Source organism: Falco rusticolus, chromosome 4 (assembly GCF_015220075.1).
Source record: "Falco rusticolus isolate bFalRus1 chromosome 4, bFalRus1.pri, whole genome shotgun sequence".
Lineage (NCBI taxonomy): Eukaryota > Metazoa > Chordata > Aves > Falconiformes > Falconidae > Falco > Falco rusticolus.
In genome coordinates this window covers 91306598-91328585 of record NC_051190.1, presented here as the reverse complement: position 1 = coordinate 91328585, position 21988 = coordinate 91306598, and the positions used below count along the sequence as shown (strand labels likewise).

Sequence of the window (21988 nt, the reverse complement as noted above, 5' to 3'; positions counted from 1 at the left end):
AATGAAAAGCAGGGAGAAGGTGACTACCGTGTTAGCACAGTCAATGTTTTTTGTGGCCTGGGCAAGCATGTCTTCATTGCTGCTCTTCACAGTTTGCTTTCAGTAGGTGAAGTCGCTATATATGCTTGGAGACTGGTCACAGGTTCCTGAAGATAAGAGCTGCAATCTGTCTTTCTGATATGCCCTGAATCTATCTTTCTGCTTTAAAGTCCAAGATAGTCATGCTGTCATTTAACTTAATGGTCGTTTGACTTAAACGTGTAATTTGGGAGCTAGACTATCTAGTCCTGTATAGTTAGGGCTCAGAAGCAGGCCCCTCATGCAGGGTCTTGCCTCTGTCTGCTCAAATTAACATTGCTAAGTAATGCATAGACGTGCCAAGGTCAAGCAGCGGGACTTGGTGTGCAGTGTGGCCAAAACCAGGGAAACCATAAAACTCCATTTGTGATGGGTCCTGGTACAAGGTAAAGTGCTTTGGTACGTGCCTTTGGTATGTGCCATCCAAGTGAGCCACTTGAATGTGTGCTCAGTTGCTCCCATGGTCAATGGAAAAAGAGTCCTCTCTGGGAGACAGCTCCAACAAAGAGCCTGGTCTTTTAAGCTGTGAATTATCCCCTAGAGCATCTGTTTCTCTCTACCAACTATAGACACAATGAAGAGTGACTGGCTTCATGACTTTAGTGTCTGAAAGTAGGTGCTGGGGGCATTCCCCATACAGATAAAAAGCAGACAAAGGCGTGACTACAATGTGGGCTAGTGGTGTTCCCACGCTGGCCATTTGTATAGCTACGTGACAGAATATGGGCTTGAGAGGAGCATTATTTTAAGTTTTTTTCTGCTGTACTAATGTAAGGTATATCAGAATAGTTGTGAAACTATTTTGTAAAACTAAAAAGAACACTAGTCAAGAAGACTGCATGTTTCTACAATCATCAGATGTAGATTAAAGGCTCATCTCTTATGCAATGACTTATGTATGCCTATCATCTCTTCTAGATCTTCTGCACAGCAGGACTGGTGTATAGGTTTCATGAGATGCAGAAAGATGACAGAAATACATAAGTGTTTTGATTTATCTATAGTCTTCTCTCTTCTATTCCTAAACTATGATTTAGGGGTTTTATGATGTGTTTTATGTCGTGTGCTTGATTTAAAATAATTATTTTGATAGTCATTCTTGTGAGTCTACTTTTTTATGTTTCAGCACTCTTTGTGTTGATATGTTAGAATTAGTTATTTCTTTTATTAGCTCAGCAGTGCTTTGCTTCTGTAAATATAATTCAAGACCTGTAATTTTCTTTACCCTTGGTGAGATTAATCTCTATACACTGGTTTTTTTACTTGTGTTCTGCTTGGGTAATGAGAACATTCCAAAACGTATATATCACATATTTCTTGTTTTTTCTTTGATATAGCATATCACCTATATTAGATGGTGGCCTATACTGGGCTGTTATTTGTTCACTAAAGTTTACAGAGCAATCCTGCATTTCATGTATTTTCTCTTGCACATTTCTTATACACAAACACACATGCACACACACACTGAGAGTCAGGGACTTCCAGGGCTCAGTCCTAAAGGCAACCAAATCAACTGTGTATGGTCCATGTACAACATTGCTGTGGAGTTCCTATCTTTTTGTTGCTGCATGTTTGTTCTGTAATACAGTAATTTGATTCTTTGTCCTTCTATTTTTATTTCTGAGTTTTGGGGTTTATAGAGTTAAGGCTTGACTCTTACCTTCCTTACATTGGTGTAAACAGAAAGCAGGCCACCAGCTGTACTAGGTTTTCCCAAACTTTTACCCCTTTATGGAGGTAAAGGGTAACACAAGAATAATTCAATTACATACATTTTTCCTACTGCCTTCATTACTACATATCCAATCCAGGATGTTTATAAAGAATAGGTAGTAAGCACCAGACATAAACCTCAGCTGTGTGAGAAGAATCTTAATTTGAGATGCCCTTACAACGTCATCTGTTGAGTTCCCCTGAGTAAGGCACCACCTCCAGTTTCACTTTTCACTGGCAAATTAATGTATTTGGAAGATGCAAAGGCACCCTGTACTCAGGCTGCTCCATGGGACGGCATGCAGTAGCATATGGTCACTACTGACTCTCCAGCTTCTTTCCCTGAGCAAAGAGGTAGTGGCAAGGAAGCAAAAGTAGACCTTGGGTAGTAACAATACCCTGAAAGAGGGCAGGACTGCTGACATTTGAAAAAATACCTGCCCAGCAATCACAGCAATAAAAAACAACCCCCAAAAAATCCAAACAAGAAAACAAATCAGGCCAATTGCAACTGTCCTTCTGTGACGGGTGCTGTCCCCGAGACAGCGCTGGTGATGTGGGGAGCTGGCTGCCACCAGGGCAGCTCCAGCTGGGGGCAAAACCATCTGTGTGTCAGCAGTGACAGCTGAGAGGCAGAACAAGGCTCCATAGCGCTGCCCACCGTATCATCAGCCCTTCTTTTCCACAACAGCCACTTGTAAGGATGAGTGGATGATCCTTGCATCCATGGCTACTCATCTCTGTCCACCAACCTGGAGGCCAGTTAGTGCCAATGATAAATAAGGGACCTGTAGTACTCTGTAGTACAGCTCTTGTGGCTTGACATACAATTTTCCCCCTGATTTTATTATCTTTAACAGCTATGTGATGAGGGCCATTGATACAACTTAATCATGTTTTCTGCATAATAAGATAGAGTGATAGGTATAGAGCTCAAGTAAGCATTATATGAGTTACTGTAATTCATTTTAAAATGGGACTTGATAAAAACAAGGTATCATATGTGACATTTACTGCAAGAGTGTGAAAAAACAGAAAGCCGGAAGGAATGGTAGAATGCATCAGGGATTCCCCCACCACTGCAGTGGCAAGTTGAGTAACTGGTTTATCTTACAAAAAGTGTCCAGAGCATTAATGGTAAAATTAGTATTTTCTAAAGAACGTTGTCAGATTGCAGCTTCAGAGAGAAGACAAGGCTTTCATTTATGCAGGGTGTTCTTATAATGTAAGTCCACAAAGTTGACCCTGTGAATTTATAAACAGCAGCAGATCCAGACAGAGGTACTATGCTGTCCTGGATCTACCATTTCCTTGTGTAAAGTCAGTTTTCACTTTGAAATAGCCCCTTGTAGTTATTTTTACCATTTATGTGCTTCTTAGTTAGACCTAAATTTTGTGAGCAGCATGGCTAGTCACTTAGATGTTCATTCCTTTCTGTACCTCAAAGGAATTTTTTGGACTCCATTAATATTAGCTGTATATATATTATGGCAGTGGCTTAAGTGCCCAATTTTCATAAATACTAGATAAATACATAAATCACTAGGTACTGTGCAGCAAACAGGAAGAAATATTGCACATGCAGATTTACCCTGAAATAAGAAAATTGGTTTTAATTTGGATCTTGCCTTACTTTAGTACATGTGCATGAATGATCCAGTCCTAATGGACTTTCAGGTGTATTATCTAAAGAGAAAACAAACAAACAATCAGGATGAAAGAAAGTGAGTTTTATTATTCTCATTTTTTGGGCAGGAAATTAAAGAAATGAGATACATGGAAGAATTGGATCCCTAGTGAGATTTCCAGTTCTCTACCCAGGGACCCTAATCACAAGACTTCCTTTGTCCTCAAACAGAATTATTACTATTTCCATCTCATATACTTTGGAAAGTTTTTCATGTTTCCACATGAAATACTAATTTTCTAACCCTGAACTTTCCTTTTAAGCAAAATCAATGAAAAGCTATTGTTGCTTTTACAGATGCCAGAAAGAATTATTACTATCATAGGCAACAATAAAAAAGATATTTTCACCCTCAGTAGATTGAATTACTGAGAAATAACCTTATAATTACTGTATAAAACACCCTGTTTTAACACTGTTTTTAATATCCATAAAGTTTCTGATTTATTTTTCACAAGGCAGCATCAATGCGCTAAATTCTACCTTGCTCTAAGCTGGTGCAATTATGCTGGCCTCCGCGGGACTACACCTGTTGCACTGACGGCTCTTTAGAGACATGCAATTTTGGGATGAATATTAGTTAGGAGCAAAGAGAGAGGTCGTATCTCACATTGATTTAAATAAGCAATGTAATTTTCTTGAAATCAAAAGAAATACCTTGGAAACCTAACAGTATATCAGGTAAATCTGCTTTAAATTAGGTCTTTGTCGGAGCAGTGGGGAGAAGCCTTTTGGTATCCCCTAGTGTGGGATTCACCAGAGGAAATGTCGGGGAACTCTTGACTGAACTCAGCAAATGGACCCTTGTCCATTGCTCCCTGCAGATCTTGTTTGAGATGCCTTAACAACCTGCAAGGCTCAACCAGCTCATTGTCTTCAGGGGAGAGAAAGGATGTTACCCCCTCAGCACACTCACATTCCTCTCCTGCAGCTGCCACTGAAAAAAAAGCTCCTGGACCCATGCAAAAGTAACAACTTCTGGTTGAGTTTAGGCTGTCAATCTTGTTTCCCTGTTGTAGCCGGTTGATGTTCACCAGGTCTTCTGCAAGCCAGAGTCCTTGTCTGTCTCTCTGACATGAGGCAAAGAGGGTGGTGCCTACCTAACGATTGCCCTTGGGGGAAGAGGAACCAATTCGATGCAGAATGACTGTGCCCTCGTCTTGTGTGCGGTTAACGCGTACTTAAAACTAGGCCAATCCCTCTTCCATTTGTCTGTTTTCTCCTGGCATGGTAAGAAACCAGGCGAGTGTCCTCTGTGACATTCCTTTTTTCAAGGGGATGTATTCAGCTTTAAGTTTGGAAAGCAAACAGCACATATGTCATATTTTATAGGGAGTATTTGTGTTATTGGATGCACAAGTAACTTGAACGTGATGGGTGTAGGGAGAAAGTCCTGCCTCGGTTGCACGCAGGCTGGATTCACCACGGTCTCTGCCTTGTTGAAAGTGCATTAGAACAGCAGCATTGCGGGCTGGGTTGCCTGCAAAAACATTTGTGGCCCTTGCCTTGCCCCTCTCACTTACCAGTAGCACCCACCAGTACCAGTGGCTGCGAAGAGGCTGGCAGACTGCACCCTTTCCAAAGGTATATTTTGGCAAATAGGGACGTATATAGATGTTCCTCCCACCCCAAAATGGGTGAGAATAAAAAAAGGCACGTAAGAATGATTTCTTTGAAATGAAGCATTTCCACCCAATTTATAAAACACCCATCTGTGAAGGTGATCCATTTTACATTTCCTTCCAAGAAATCATTTTGGTCTGAACTAAATGTTTCATGTGACCTAAAATTTATTTCTTTTCATATTTTTTTTTTCACTTCAGGTCTGCTTGAACTGTGTTTTGCTATCGTTTTGGGTTTCTTTTCTGAGGGGGTGAGTAGGGTGTTTCGAGGGAATTTTTCAGTCTGCATATAGAAAAATCCATTAGTTTCACAGCTGTAGGTGTAAATTTTGGCTTTTTACTTCAATGGATAGCTTCTCTAGCTTACAGTGGCATAAATGGGGAGAAAAAAAAAGAAGAAAGAAAAAAATCAGGCCTTTGGGGAGACTATTTGATTTAAATAATATATCAGTGTAATTAGGTAATTCTAGTATTTCAAATGAGAGTATCATTGCCCCCCCTTATTGCAGATTTGAAGCCTATAATAAATGGAAGGGGCTGATTCTTACAGCAGTTACCACTGTTCTAACCAAATGCAACTCTGCTGACCTCATTAAACTTACACCAGATTTATATCCTGGTGGAGAAAAATAAGAATCAGACCAAGAACTTGGAACTTATGTTATTTTTAGCACAAAAAATCCCTTGTTTTGTAAAGCACAAGAATCGCTACAGGGCCCATAAATATTTTGTGAATCTGGTCAACAGATAAAAGTAGAAAATACTTAGAACATGAAGAAATTCATCTGTCTGTCTATTGACAGTGCCTTATGGAAGAACAAGAGTCTAGGTACAATAAGGCAATAATGAATTTAATGAAAAAGCTACAGACATTCAGGTTGTAAGCTGAGCTGCTGTTGAAAAAGATAGTACATATTTTTGCCCATATAGCAGAATTCTTTGGCTGAATGTCTATGAGTAGATTTCCATTGATAATAAATATGGAGGAAATTATTTATTGTAACTGATAATTAGACTTTCCCCAGGCTATGCATTCAGCCAGTAGCAGATATTGAATAATAACCTAGGCATTATTTCTGACATTCTGCTTCCACACACAAAAGAAGAGGATGAGAGGAGCTAAACCTTGCTGTCAGCATAGGGGTAAATTAATATTTGCATGTGATTTTCTGTCACACCCCATGTTTACCTGTGAAGCAGAAAACTCACAGTCACAAGAACACACTTAACACAAACTCTCTCGAGTTTACCCAGCACTTCGTTAGGACTTGCATGCAGGCTAACTTTAAGGAGTCGTCACGGGATCTCAGCCTCAGATTTTAACCAATTCGGAATTGATCCTTGCAGCAAAAAAAAAAAAAAAAAAAAAAATTCTTCAGTTTATACTTGCAGTCATCACTCACATTCAGTTCTTCTGTTACCTCAAGCAATATGGAGCTGTGCCTTTGTTATAAGAGGATCTCAGTTTCATATACCCTCTTGCCATCAATTTATAGTGCCTAGCACAGTGGCAATTGCAAAGACCTCAGAAACAATACATTCCTAGCCTATATGTTTTTAATTATATTTCCAAGTTTCATTTGCTGTTGGCAACTTGACGTTATTTTGATTTTGCTGGGGTGAAATATATGAGTTTCAAATACAGCTTTGAAATTGATTAGGAATTAATATGGCAGCATTACAGACACAGTAGATTTACTGCTGCTTTGCAGCTCTGTGTGAACTCCCATATGGAAAACCTATTGTGACCAGATCCAGAGTGACATTGAACAAAGTGACTGAGACTGGAGATAAGAGATCAGAGGAAAGGAATCAAATAGGTAAAAGCAGGAGAGTCTATCATGGCAAAAAAAAATTATACCCACCACCCAAAAAAACCCCAGGGAGGAGTCACAGGAAAGGTGGGATTATGAAGAAAAGAAGAAAAAAAAAAAAAGAAAAAAAAAAGGAAAAGAAAAAGGCTTTGAAGGCATCCAGTACATTTAAAATAACTGGTAAATGTTTTGTGCACCTTTCAGAATGTTAACAAAATTAAACCTGCTTTCACCTATTGATGCTGAGCACAGCACAGCCCCACACAGCACGCCTAAGTACACTGGCAGTGCTGCTTCTAGGGCAGGGCTTGCAGCTCATTTTTGGGAGCAGGTTTCATGCTGACACCAAATGAGATGGAAGTGCCTGGAAGGAGAGAGGGTTTTCTCTGTGGAAATGTTACACATCTGGCTGCATTACACTGTTAACTCTTCTGCCTTTCCTCTTCTGTAGGAGCTGCATTGAGGGCACAAATTTTGGCATTGTTTATATGTAGCTTTATGTACAGAGCAGGACTGCTGGTGAGAGTAGTGGGTGTATGTGTGAATAAGCAGTGGCTTTAAAGTGCTGTAGTCAGTCCCGTGTTAGCTAGTGGCTTCTTACATGTTTACAGTCAAATTAAGCCTTTCAAAGGTGAATGTAGCAGGAGGCTGCTGCCATCTGAGATGCAATATGCTCACATAGTGCTGGTGCAAGGAGGGGGAGTGCAGGCTCACAAGTGTTCATTGCTCTATCTTCAGAGAAGGAGCAGCAGCAGTAACCTCCCCATTGACACACAGACAGCAAACAGGTGAACAAAGTCATATTCCCACTCTGTTGCTGGGCACTCAAAACTGTGCTAAAGTAATAAAATAGTGCCCCAAGGAAAATGTTAACAGTATCCTGCTTAGTGACCCCAGCATCCTTTTCTGCATGCCCTCTCCTCTCAGGCTTTCACTCAAGTTTCTTGTTGTAGTGGCTATCACTCACCCCTTGTATTTATTTTCTTAGAAATGTGGGTTTGACTTCAAGGTTTTCAATCTAAATGCTTCTTTCAATTTTGTTCACACTTCTCAAACCTCACTTGGTCTACTGATATCTCAGTAAAACCTAAATGTCTAATTAAAAATTGGTGTCTCAACTGATCTGATATCTCATGTATTCTCAATGAAATCTGGAAAATAGAGAACTTCTCAAACACATGGTATCAATTAAAGTGTTTATGTCATTTTGACTGTGGGGTGAATTGATGTAACCACAGAAGATGAAATCCTTCCAGCTTTCTAGATACGGATATTCAGGTCCAGATTTGGAATTTGGACTCACCTGTATCTTTGCCAGCAATCTTCCCACTGCGCTCAGGAGCCATCTGTACTGTTCTCCAACTTTGTATCACATCGGTGCATCTAGTAAGGTCAAGTTTGGAGCTGAAAGCAGTGAAAAGTAAAATACTCTACATAATTCCAGTTTTAGATCGAATCTTGTTCACATTTAAGTCAGTGAGACTTCAGTGTAAGCACTTAGCTTACATGGAAGTAGACGTATTTTGTGATGCTATTACATTACAAATAAATGAAAGTATCCAGATGTATTTCCAGCTTCAATAATGATCTTTGCAAAGCAGTTGGCTTAGAATTTTTAAAGAAGCCTTATGCGTGTTCTTCAGTCAGCAGTGTGCCCCTAAGTGTTAAGTAGGATATATTCTTCAAAGGGCAAAAGAGAAGGTCTGTACCTAAAAGTCTGATTTTTAATATGAATATTCAAATAAACAGTTTCAGGCGTGTATAATAAGGTTGCATAAAACAAGACTGTTTCAGAAACATTTTCTCAAATATCTGACATAAAGCGTCATATTATCATGGTGTGACCTCACATTTTAACATTTATATATGCAAATGGTCATATTTGCATGTGCACATGCCATTCACACTTTCAAATTAAAGGCAAATAAATGTTTTAGATTAAGGAGATTAATTTGGTGTGTCTCACGGTTGACACACTTTCTACAGAGACTAGATCACTGAGACCCAAGTGCTGGGCTGTTATCCGAGAAGACAGATGGCAATTTCCTTTTGATAAGAGTTCATTTTTTTAGCAGCAAGGGAGCCCTGAAGTAACCATTTTTCTTGTGGGGAAAGCATCTTTCAGAAGCCAGATAAATCATTCTAAAATAGACAAACACAGGAACCGAGGAACTAATCAGCCTGAAATGAGCTGAGTTGCAGCCCCTTTCAGAAAGTTTAGGAGATGCTCTTTGCTTCCATTCTTGCCACACATGGTAACTACTTCAGAAAATTAGAGAATCCAGATTATTTTTTCATCAATCTTTCCTCTTTTATTAGCACCCATACAATTTATGATAAGTAGCAATGCAAAATTTCAAGTCAGATGAGGTAGTTTGTTTGCAGAATGTTTACATCATGCATAAAATAAAGTTATAGGTATTTTAAAGGCTGCATAAACATAAAGGTGACTAGCAACACTAAACCAAGATGGTTCTGTTATATTAAAATGTGGAACAGTATGTGCCAGCTTATAGAAATCTGGATTTTTTTCATACTTGTAAGTTATAAATGTGGACAGCCAGGAACTCACAGGATGAGGGTCTGTGGGTAGTCTAAGTACTGACCTGCTGCTAGAGTCAGTCAGCTACTCTTTGTAGTTATTTACATTTAAATATTTATATTAATTTTTTTTTATTCTTTTTTTTGGTAAACATATAAGACCCAGCCTCAGACATGCTGACACCTTTGGCTGAGTCTGTCATGTAGGATTAGACCCAAACAGGAGCCTTCTCCTCTAGTTCCTTTTCCTCTCTTTTTTATGTCACTAATAGAGCAGAAATGAAAATGGCTCAGGTAGTTTCCACTCACTCCTTGCCTGTACCCTAATGTGTTCCTCATTATTCATGTCTCCAGCAGTTTGATCCTAGGGATCTGGGAATGATGTCCGCTCTTTATTTGCTTTGCCATGCATGGCTTTATTAAAAATGCGCCTTTTTTTATTATTATTATTTTGTAAATTGTTCCCGTAGTTTCTTAGACTGGTTCCAATTTGACCAGCAGCACCTTGTTTACAAAAATATTGTGAGGAATTTTGTGCATCCTCCTCTATCCATGTCATTTCAAGGCGTGCATGAGCACTGTGCGCTTCCCATCACCTCAGGTCGTGTCGCTTTGCATTGAATCAAGTCATGTCGCATCAGTGATACCACTATCAGTACTTATTCCTGATAGAAAATTCAGCATAGATTTAGACAGCAAATAGCTCAGCCACAATAAATGTATATAATGAGCAGATTAAGTATCTATGAGAACCAGATATTTTAAGTGTCCCTGGCAAGTTGGTGCTTTCAGATATTCCAGTCTCCTTGTCTCTACACTGTATTCTGCATATAAATTACTGATATATGTGCATATACTAAAATGTCTGTCTAAGCAGCCTGGTTGGAACTCATACCATCTACAACCATTTGCAAATATAGGCCTGTGCGGTTTTGAAAGAACCAGGCATTATTGGATGGGTCTGGATATTGTAATAACTACATTGTATAGTTTATAGGTTGATCATATTGCCAGCACTGCACAAAAAACAAATGTTGACAGATTTAATTGTTTTTTTGATAATTTGGGATTTGCTTCAAACATTTGCCTGCTGGGGCATTTTTTCAAAGATTTATGCATGATTAGGCTCTGTGACAGCCATTTTATCAGACATTTTGCCCTGTTGTTCATTTATAAAAGTTAAATGTTGTAATTATCCTGTCACATAATCTAAAAAGAAGGGAGGGGAGGGATAAAAAAAAAATAATCTCTAACCAATATCTAAAACATACAGGGTTTCCAAAATATTTGGTCACAGTATCTTTTTTGATAAAATTCACTTCTTTTGGTTTATGTTACCTATGTATTCTTAGTTTTCTTGGGATCTGCATGCTTACAGGTTTCTTGAAAATTTAACTTATTTTTGCTTCAGACCCTAAAAATGAATTAAACGGTCAGAGCTCAGGCACCCACAGTTGAAAAATTTGGCTGCAAAATTCTATATAAATGCTAAGTGGTCTTATTCTTGATTATTACAAATATTTATTTGGCACTCATTGGTGTGGTATCTAGGTGCTCTCCCAGGATTAAATTGAAGTAGTCTTTCCAGTGCCTTTTTTAAAATACCTTCAGGGTTTTTAAGATGCAGTGTAGGTCCAGGAAACTATCCGCTGGTACAAGATACATGTGCATATTGAAGACAGTTAGGAATATAACCATTAAAGCTATGTAAAGAATTTGCCAGAAGAGCTACTAGGGACTTTCAGGGAAACAGTACTTCTGCACCAATTTGTTCATGTTTAGAAACCAGGCGTATGGGTATCTAGGTTGGACTGCTCTGCTTCTGTGTCTTCAAGGTATTGAAGACACTTGCATATTGTTAGATATAGTCTACAGTTACTGTAATGGGATGGTGTGGTGGGTTAGCTGTGGCTAACAGCCAAACACCCCCCCAGCTGCTCACTCGCTGCCTCAGGGGGACGGGGGGGAAAATAGGATGAGAAAGCTCATGGGTCAAAATAGAAAGACTGCTTTCCCATCACTGTCGCAAGCAAAACAGACTCAATGTAGGGAAAATTAACTTTAATTTGTTGCCAATTAAAATAGATATAAGTAGTGAGAAACGAAAAGACAATTAACATTAAAACAACTTCCCTTCCCCCTCTCCCATACTTATCTTCACTCTTGACTGCCCTACCCACCCCCAGTGTTGCAGGGGGCGTGGGCAGCTGTGGGCAGTCCATAGCAGCTCCTCTCTGATGCTCTTTCCTCCTCACACTTTTCCCCTGCTCTTGCCTGGGCTCTCCACAGATCACAGTTCTCATCAGGATATATCCATCTGCTCCAGTGAGGGATCCTCCAAGGGCTGTGGTGGGGATACCTGCTCTGCTGTGAAGCACCTTTTCCTTCTCCTCCTTTCTCTGACCTTGGTGTTCCCTCTGTTGTGTTCATTCATTTTTTTCCCCTCTTTCTCTGCAGCTCTCCTGCTACCAAAACATTGCCATCTACACCCAATACAGCTGATAGTGCTGGTCACGGCAACGAAAAAGGTGTCAGAATATCATCAGAAGCCTGTGCTCAGCTTGAAATAGTCTTTTTCTCTTAAGGGCAAGTGACTACTACCCAGAATCTGGCTCATGACTGACTGAAAAAAAGGGGAGTAAAACCTACTAGACTTAAACGTGTATTTCTCCCATAATGTAAGCACAGATTAAATTCACGTAGATTCTCATTTAAAAATTCCTACAAAAGCAAATGCCATGCTAATAAAAATTTTATTTCTGTGATCATTTTTCACATAGCCTGGATAGAAAAGAAAAATGTCATGCTTTTCAGATTGAAAGCCATTGCTGAATTCTTTTCAACTTCTAGAGTTATTTAAATTAAAGGATATTTCTGTTTTCCCTTGAAAAGCATTGGCTTAGGCAAACACTCTCAGTAGCTGGTGAGCAGCTGATCTAGTAGGGTGTTGCTCCCTACTTAGAAGGGATTGTCTTTTAGAAAGGAGAACGTAAGGGACTGAGGATCTGTCAGTCCCTAATCAAATATACTGCTTTTCTACACTAATTTAATCTCTGGGAGATACCCAGAAATGTGATTTATTTCTTTTTAACAGCCTTCCTAAATAACACTGATACTGTTTTGTACAATAAAGTTATGCCTGCTGTTACCCCACAGTATGTCCCTCCATTCTGCATTGCTGCACTCAGATAGTGTTATCTTCACTCAGCCTCACTCACAAACCCTTTAGAAAACACAGGAGATCTAACTTTATTCTTGCACTGGCACTACATAAAGTGACCTTACCTTTCAGGTTACAGGCCCTTTTTTTCATATGATGCTCTGGCATCCTGAAGTGTCTCGGCTTTTCATCAGTCAAACCATTTGGGGTTTTTTTTATATTTGTTGAATGAGTGATACTGTAATGAGTAAAGCTGGCTCTTTGATGTCCAGACCAGGGGAATGACAGTCCAGTAAGGTATGCCCTTTATAGGGAAAAATGGAATTACCGTATAGGCTATCAAATCTGATCTTGTATTCAACGATACATGAATGCTTGATCAGTTTCTCACAGAAGTTCACTGGGATACTAAGTTAGCTTTGGAGAAAACAGAGGGGAAGAGGGTATTCTTCCAGAAGAAAAAAGTATTTGTGGCTCTCAAGAAAGCTGCATGCAGCACTGACTCTACCACACTTTCCATGAAATTGTTCTTTCTGAAGACTGTTACTTAACCCTAGAAAATCTCACTTCACATGTCACACTTCTAGGATCTTGTAAGCAGTGCCTCTTTCATCCCCCATCATTTTACAGGTTACTTGTATTTGTGTGAGTTCTGTTTGCTGCAGTGGAATGGCCCCTGTTACACTGAGTTAGAGTAGAACAACTTTCATATGCTTTTCCTTTAAAAGTTCAGCTTTAGGAAGTCAGAAAAATGTACTGAAGCTACTCAGTTACTACAAGATTCTTCCTCATAAAGTTTGCTTCCCATATAATCATGTCATTAGCGGAGGCATCCATGAGAAGGCTGGCCTGTCACTTTAAACTAAGATCGCTATTACCTGCTCTTAGGGCTGGTGTTTTGAGTGGGAGCAGAAATCTGGGCACTGGAATTGACAGCTCCAAATGTCTCAGCCTTCCAAATTAAATCATTGTTTAAATACAGAAACAAAATGAGAAGCAGCCTTTCTGGGATCTTTCATACTATATTTCTAATATTTCCAATAAGTATCCTCAGGGACCCAACCTGCACTGAGAAATAGCATAAACCTCTCCAGTCAGAGATTTTATTTGTACAATAAAAGCAAGATACAATGTGTTGCAAGTTAACGTTGGTGTACAGACACAATGAAACGAGGTGTATTTCTCCATCCCAATTTGCACATTATAAAAGGGGTCAATTTAACAGAGTGTAGCTTGCAGTCAACAGCTTCCCAAAATGCTCAAAGAAAAATGCATCTTCTCATTTGTAATCAGACTTATGAATAGATAGAGATGTTTTTATATGCACTTAGAAGTCTCTTACCCTGTGAGTTGGCCCATTCACTGTGATTTTTCCTGGAACATGGTACTACCCAGGGTACCTATGCATATCATAGCGTCTGCCATCATTTTTAATAAGTAGCTTATCTCTGTGATGCAACTAAAAGCAATCCTGAGTGTCTCCAGGGTTTGTTGTAATTAAATTTTATTGTTGTATTTGAAAATGTACAGTTTTTGAAAACTGGAGAAAAAAAAATAGAAAGGAGATTCTAGGGGGTGATAGTCTGATTTTTAGAAGGTTTTAACCCTTTGTAGTTTCCAGGTTACTTATGCTCCCCAAGTAGCTGTTCCTATACACAGCTGAAGCCGTAAACTACAGCAGATAGTGTAGTTTATTAGCTGGTGTCAGGCAATCGTGCAAAGATTATCGTTTACACTTGCAGTCAAATGCTGTAGGATCATAGGTGCAGTAATCTGTGAGTTCCTAATGAGGGTGTAGAAGACCTTTTGTGAAAGTCTTACACTTTTGCTGCTGCCCCTTTCTTCTCCAAGTAGTTACAGCTACAAGGGAATTACTCCAAGTCCCAGTGCTGCCCATGCAGTGCTGCGGAGAGAGGCAGGGTTTACCAGCTTCTGAACTGGACAATAAAGAAATGTCACTGTTTTGAGCAGAAAACTGACACGTTTATCAGCTGTCTGGTGGTGTACAGCCATGCTCAGGCACCACCATCCAAGTCACTGACGAGTGCATGCGTTTGGGCTCACACCTCGTGCGGTCAAAGGAATTTCTTGCGCTCTGCATTCAGGGACTGAGCTTCTCCTTGGTTGTTGTGCCCATCTCTGCTCTCTTTGCAGTTTGTCAGGGCTGCTAATCAAGCAGTCATTTCAGTTTCCTTCTTTGTGTTTCAGTCCTGCTCGATTTCTTTGCCATGGGATGCTGCAGACTGGTTTTGCAGACTCATATAACAATTTTTTCCAAATCAAAATATTTCCTCCTACAATGTCATCTTTTCTGTCCAACATTGCTACTAATCTTTATTTAGTTATTTGCTGTACAATATCTAGCGGGATTGGATGAGCCCAAGGTACCCCTTTAGGCAACACTTTATATCAAGGTTCCATTTATAAATACTTCATGAAGGGCTAATGAATGATTAATAGATGTTTTAATGTATGACCAATCAATTGTAGATTTTGCGACAACCTACAGACAAGTAGGTTTCTTATAAGCATAGATTATAACCATATCTGACATCTTCTACTGATGGGCTTCTAAACATCTATAACATACACACCACTCATATCTGTAACATGCTTAAAACATCTACTAATCACTGATTAATTTTTTATAACCTATTTTGAAGCAGAGCTTGTCTGTAGAGTACATCCCTTACTGGTGTCTGTGACTCTCCGTTTCTGTAGGACTGATAATTTACTCATCTTCTAAGGACTCAGAACTCCTACCAATTTCAGCTCAAAAATTAAGCTTTTCTGAGTCAGCTTCAGCATTTTCATCTCATGCAAAGAAAAAAAATGTCTTTACTGTCCCCAGGCTTTTTTTCTCCCTCGAATTTCTAGCTACTTTACCCTGCTAACATGCGTTTTGCAAGCTCTGCTAAAATGTAGGGGGCAAACCCACATTTAAATACATTTTCAGCCTGCTGAACTGAGTTTGCTTGATTGTTCTGGGACAGCTTTCCCAGTGATGATGGTTCCCAGCTTTTTGTTTTGGTTTTTTTTGGTCACCCCCGTGTGCTTAGTTCAGAGTTGGTCCATTCTCAGAAATGGATGAGAAAATATAAACTTCACAAGAATCCACTGAACAAAGCATCTCCCAGAGGACATTTGACTCTGACAGAGGAACACACATTTTGTATGTTTGATAAACCCAGGGGTTGATAGGAGTACTCCTCTGTGGGATTCCCCTAGCCTCCTGGGGTGAGAGGCATGACTGTCCTCTATGCTTTTTGTGGAGCACCCAGGTAGAACCGACTGCAGTGGGCAGCACAGCACGCTTCCTGAGAATTTGTGAGTCCTGCAATTAATCATTGGCAGTTGAGAATGAGCAAGTTGCTTAGTATCATATTTTGCAAGTAAATTCTGAATTTTTAGTCACTTTCTACTGAACTTTATCATGGGGTTAAGTCTTCTGCTGTGATTTATCGAGATGTTGAGAGCAATTCTTTAATGATATAAATTAAAAGGATCTGCAGTTTTTTCTGGGGTCATTGGTAAAATAGTCTCAGTTTTGAGTGTCCCCAAGTAAATATCCAACTCCCATTCACATCAGAATCTAATCTTTCACTGATTGCTGTTTACAGCAGGATTAGGCTGCTACACCTGCGGCATTAGCACATACAACCTAAAGAAACACATCAAGTATAATAATGATAATAAAAAAGAATAAAGAGTAAAAAAAAAAGATATATTCTTCAATATTAACATGAAATTTGCTCTGGCTTTTTGAAAACCGTTCATTGTTAAAGACACTGAAGCCTCAGAATTAAGAACTTCTCAAAAATACTCAAACTCTTGGAGCAGACAGTTTTTCACCCATGTTAGCACAATCACTTTTACGTTATGCTGTTAACATTCTGTGTTTACTGGGGGGTTTACCATGATCTTTTCTTTCCTTTTTTCAGCTGGTTAATAATCCGCTAGCAAGCCAAGCAGCAGCGGCTGCAGCAGCAGCAGCCATGGGCTCAATAGCAAGCTCCCAGGCCTTTGGCAATGCCCTCTCCAGTCTTCAGGGGGTCACAGGTCAACTTGTCACTAATGCACAAGGACAGGTGAGTAGAAGATGGAGCAAACTGTGAATTCTGATGCAGGCTGATCTTGGGACAAAAATGAGTTCCGCTCGTATGACAGCAATTTAAAAGTGCATATTGAAGATAAATAAATATTGATTTGCCAGACAAGGTAAGAAATGGAAAGTCTGAGAACTGGGAGGAACTTAGGGGCTGTTAGAAAGGGTTTTCAAGCCAGAAGAGGCTTAGGATTCGTTTTATTTTAATTCAACCTTTTGAAAAGATCATGAGAGCGCAATAATAAGGTATTTTAAAAGCCCAAAAGCTCTATGATTCTTAACATACCGTCTGTCTTCTTCCACTTATATATGCCTAATAACAGACAGCCATATTAAAGTGCTACTGTACTATTAAGATTACACTTTTTTGCAAATTGTAGAACTCCTGTATTACTTTATTTCTAAAAAAGTATTAATGTTTTAAGTAAAGGAACACAACTGAAAATGTAATGAAGTATCTGAGATGTGTTTAACTGGGTGGCTTACTCATTTGCTGATTAATTAAGTTAAACAACTTGCATTGAATCTGCCAGTCTGTAATGCACATTTGGGAGAAACTTTGCTTTAAAGAAACTTCTCCAAACAGAAACTTGAGCAATGTTTATGGCATGTCTAAGACAGAGATTGTGTGTTACCTGCATTTGCAAGCTGTTTATTTGTTGCAAACCATTTCCATTTCAGTCTTAATATGATGCAGAAAGATATGCATCTGAATCCATATATATATATAAAAATAATTCCATTGATGCAGCATGCTTAAGTAGCTTTTAGATTGTAGCCACTGTCATTCTTTATTGCATTTACTAGAACTGAAATTAACACAACTACTTGTTTCACATAACGTCACTGCAACAAATCTGTCAATATAGCTTATGACTGGACATGGTAACTGAGTCATTTGAATGTCATTATTCTAAATGCTACAAATTGGGCATACAGTGATATCTGCAGTGCTTGTGTGGATGTTGGGCCCTGGTAAACATTCACTGAAATGATGCAGCTTGGATGATATGTGAATCTAAAGTTTAGTTTCTACTTTTACTGTTTACTATGGGGAAAAAAAACCACAAAGAGCAGGTTTTTTCCTGGTAATTTTATATCACCATGTTATTTAATTGGAACAGTGGGGACATTTTTTTATTTTGGCTCATTAAAAAATAAAACACAACACTTTGTAGGAGTCCCCTATTTTTTTAACATAAGACATAAACAGAGATGCATCCTGAGCTTCACTATCACCATCCAACTCCCAGGAAAAAAAAATGCTGACCTTGTTATATTTACTGGGTGGGTGCAGAATTGTTCCATCACTACCCCGAGGGTTGAACGATGGAGCTTGTCAAAGTGAGGTCTTATCTAATGAATCATCTTATCGCAGGTGCACACCACACATATTAAAGGAGGATTGTATGAACAATGTGCCCTCTACAATAACCTTTCAATGTCTACTTTAACCCTTGTTTCAATCCCTTTTCATCAAAGGATCATTTTATGCAGCCAGCTTTAAATGGAGGCTCTCAAAAGCCTATTAAGATTTCTGGAGGGATGGGGTATTGGTTTGGAAGAAAAGTTGGTTATAATACCTATAACTCATAGTCAGATCAGCTCCAACCTAGAAGCCTGCTTATTTCTATCTGTGCTCCAGAAATGGTTCACAATTGCCACACATGAGCCACTTGGCACCCAAGGTGTTCATTGTAAGAGCTGAAGATATAAACCCAGACTAGTTTTTGGATGGTTTTCCCTTTACACGTTCTCCACGGAAAACATAAGCAAAGTGTGGCCATTCATTATATGTTTTTAAAAAACTACTACTGTGAAGATATCACTGAATGAAACTATAGATACCCTCAGGCTGATCTTGTTTATTCCACACATAATGTAAAGTCCAATAATTCCACAGGTTGCAGAGAAAGAGAAAGAAAGAATCGTCCCTATTGCTGGATAAAATTACAGAACCTATATGTTCACCTAGCTCTTTTATATAAGGGCTATCTTTTTATTCTTGTTTTTACAAATTTTCCTTGGTTTATAATCAGCACTGAAGACCTCACCAAGGTATAGATAAATATTCGTAATGAGTGTGTATTTTTAATACCATATATATATGATATAATATATTTATGGTTTTTTTATATACCATATACCCATTTGTATAATATTCAGCGTAAACCCATATTGCTTAGAGGACACTTCTGAAACTGTCTACCAAACAGGACTATTCAGTGTAATTAAACTACATTCCAAAGTTAAATTACATTTCCATCAAATTATTAATATTATAGCAACTAAACAAGAACTGAGAGGCATGTGTCTTCAAAATTGGGAGTGTAAGTGAATAGTAACTTGCATTTCTGAATGATCTTCTTGGACTCATTAAGGAGCTGGATTTCCATCGTATGTTAAGAATCTTCCCTTTGAAAATTGCCCCTTTCAAAGAATCACAAGTGTGACACCCAAATTTCACTCCTGCAAATATAAGGCTGGATGACTTACCAGGCTGTTTGTATGTGCAATATTTGTAATTATTAGCTGCTTCTGTTACAGATATTCAGGGCTTGTAAATGTCCATCTGTCTGGCTAAATATATGGTGATCAGTAATCCCTGGAGCATTAAGCTGTAGGTCAAATCCAAGATCCTATGCCAAATTTAGGGAAATGATCTTTTGAATGACATATGGCATGGCCTTAATTCCCAATGGTCTAGGATTTCTTGCAGTCACAGTAACAAAATTATGCGTATTAACAATTACCTATATAGCATATTCTTATTAATTTAATTATGGAATTCACAGTTATGGTAATTTTTTTTATTTATTTTTTTTTGCTTTGGAAGCAATATGAACTGTAATACCAGAGCTCCCCAAGACCACTGTAGCAGAGATCTAATCCGTTGCAATAATATGATTAGATCACCTGATTAATTTGATACAGTACAGGTAGAGGATTCTAAATCAAATTTTCATTTTCAGAGGCATATTATGAAGACCTATTGGCCCATGCAACACTGCTTACATTCTGTTTGCCCTCAGCACTTTCCAGGAAGCATTTGCAGGACTGGACTTTCATATCTTAAATTTCATGAGCAGGGTAGCAGAATTGCTAGATTCCATCCTGTCAGTAGATACACTGATCTCAAAGGGATGCTGTCTATCCACCTGGTTTCAGCCTGCCCTTCAAGTAGGATCCTAGTGCCATTGCTGCACTTGGATTCTTCAGAGATGTAACAACCAGACGTTTCTCTTCTTTTGTTATTGCAAAAGAAAGAAAATATTAGGAGTTTTGAGTGGGTTTTACTATATCTATTAAGTACATGAAATGTGCATTTTGACAGTTTTATTAACCTTAGTAAGGAGATGAACCAAGAAATATGGAAGCAAGGTTGATGCTTCTGGTTTCCGTAAGTGCTACGGGCAGCCCAGCTTCCTACTTGACAGAAACATAGCACTTCACTGTCATCAGTTGTGTCCATGTAAGTCCCTTGACTTCAACAGGGTCAAATACATTTTAGCTGAGTCCTCAGTTTAGTTCCTTTCTTCTTAATTCAGCAATTGCAAAATAGCATTTTACCATAAAGTGTAAAAGCGTAGCGTGGCAAGAGCTGGCATTGTGAAACTATCTTGTGGTTAAAGAGGGTGATACATTCTATATCCTGGTAGGTTGTTAAGAAAGCCTAAGTATGGTGTAATTGTTCACTACATACTTTAATTGAACAGTGAGTTTAATTGGGATGGCATCAGTATAATCGAAGAATCCCTTGGAGGAACTTGAGCTTCATTGTGCCCATGCCTTGCTCTTTAGGTGTGAAAAACCTCCTGTATATGAAAAACCTTGAGCAGAGCTCCACCCTGGCAATTAACAAAAAATAACTAATTTTTGAGAGTTGTAGTCCACAAGTAGATCAGCAAACTAAATAGAAGAGAGGGGCATTGTTGATCCAATTAGATAATGGGAGTACTTTGGTTCTCATTATTCTGATGAGAGGGTACACGTCTGCTCTTTGAGCTTCTTGATGGTAAATGGTGCTAATGAGGCCTGATGGATTCCCTGCTCCTAACAAGCCTCTCAGCAGTGCGAGTGATTACAATGGAGATAGATTTGATGGGATGCGCTCCCTTTTGTAGTGTCTCAGCTGCTGACACTCTGCGACATAATCAGGTCACAGAGCCGGTCACAGCCATCAGCAAAAGCCATAGCTCTATCCCTCATTATTAAAGTGCATTATTCAGTTCCAGGCCTTCACAATTCTGCCAAGGGCCTTTTCTTCTTCTTCTTTTTTTGTTAAGCATCAGTTCTCAAACACAAGAGTTAATAAAATCATCAGCTAAAGAACTAGTAAATTAAAGAAATGGAAATAAAGCACTCCCTTTCAAATTCGTTGAAGGATCACAATTAAATAAGCAGGGAATTTCTCATCACCACACACTGTACAGTACAATGTATTATGTCATGTGCAATAAAAACACAGAATAGGATTTTAAGAAATAGCATTGTCCTCTTTGTAGACTGGCTTGGAAAGTGCTAAAGTAGCTTTCATTCTGAAGGAAATTTCTGTCTTCCCAACTATTATATACTATTGTGTACATGCAGGTATCGTTATTTTCACAGTTTAACTACTTTTTTCTGAAATGTTAAGAATTACTTGCGAACTGAGTTTATAATACTAAGCGTAGCAGCTGTCTGCCTTAGTTAAAGTGGCTGAGGACACAACCTGGAAATATACAAAAGGCCACAGCACTAGGGCTGACCGCTCTGTTCCCATAGACAAGGTCATTGCCTTCTTTTGGAGGGTGAGCTAATTACAAAATGATGTGGAAAAAGGTGATTGTAACGTTTTCTTTCTACTGTGATGATGTTCAGTTGGGGCAATCTCCCCTTTAAAAGAAAATACACTTTTAAAATCCAAGGTAGATTTTAATGCAGTTTAGTTAAACAGGTGAGAAAAAAATGAGTGGAGAGCCCAATTTTTATTCTTCATTTATTTATTTATTAACTTTTTGTTTCAGTTTCATTTCAGCTGATTATGAGCAGGTTTCAGCTAAATAGACGTAAGATACTCTAATACTGCAATGTAAACTTTTGCAGGGATTTACACTGTTTCTGTGGAATCACTGAAGTACATATCCAGTGACAACAGTATAATATTGTGTATAGGTACAACCAAAGGGTTTAATACATAGCTGCTTTTTGTATTATTATTACTATTAGTCTTGTTCACCTCCACAATTGTTCCTCCTCCTTGCCGGTAGAGTATGCTTATCATAG

General features: G+C 38.8%; 1 protein-coding gene across 1 annotated transcript in view; it reads left to right on the top strand.

Annotated features, from left to right (window-relative positions):
• Positions 1 to 21988, top strand: part of LOC119147900 (POU domain, class 6, transcription factor 2) — a 95316-nt gene that overhangs the window by 23700 nt on the left and 49628 nt on the right. The window contains exon 2 of the mRNA XM_037387379.1: positions 16560 to 16706. Within this exon, the coding sequence (XP_037243276.1) occupies positions 16614 to 16706 (93 nt within the window). The 5' untranslated portion in view covers positions 16560 to 16613. The remainder of the gene's footprint in view (positions 1 to 16559; positions 16707 to 21988) is intronic.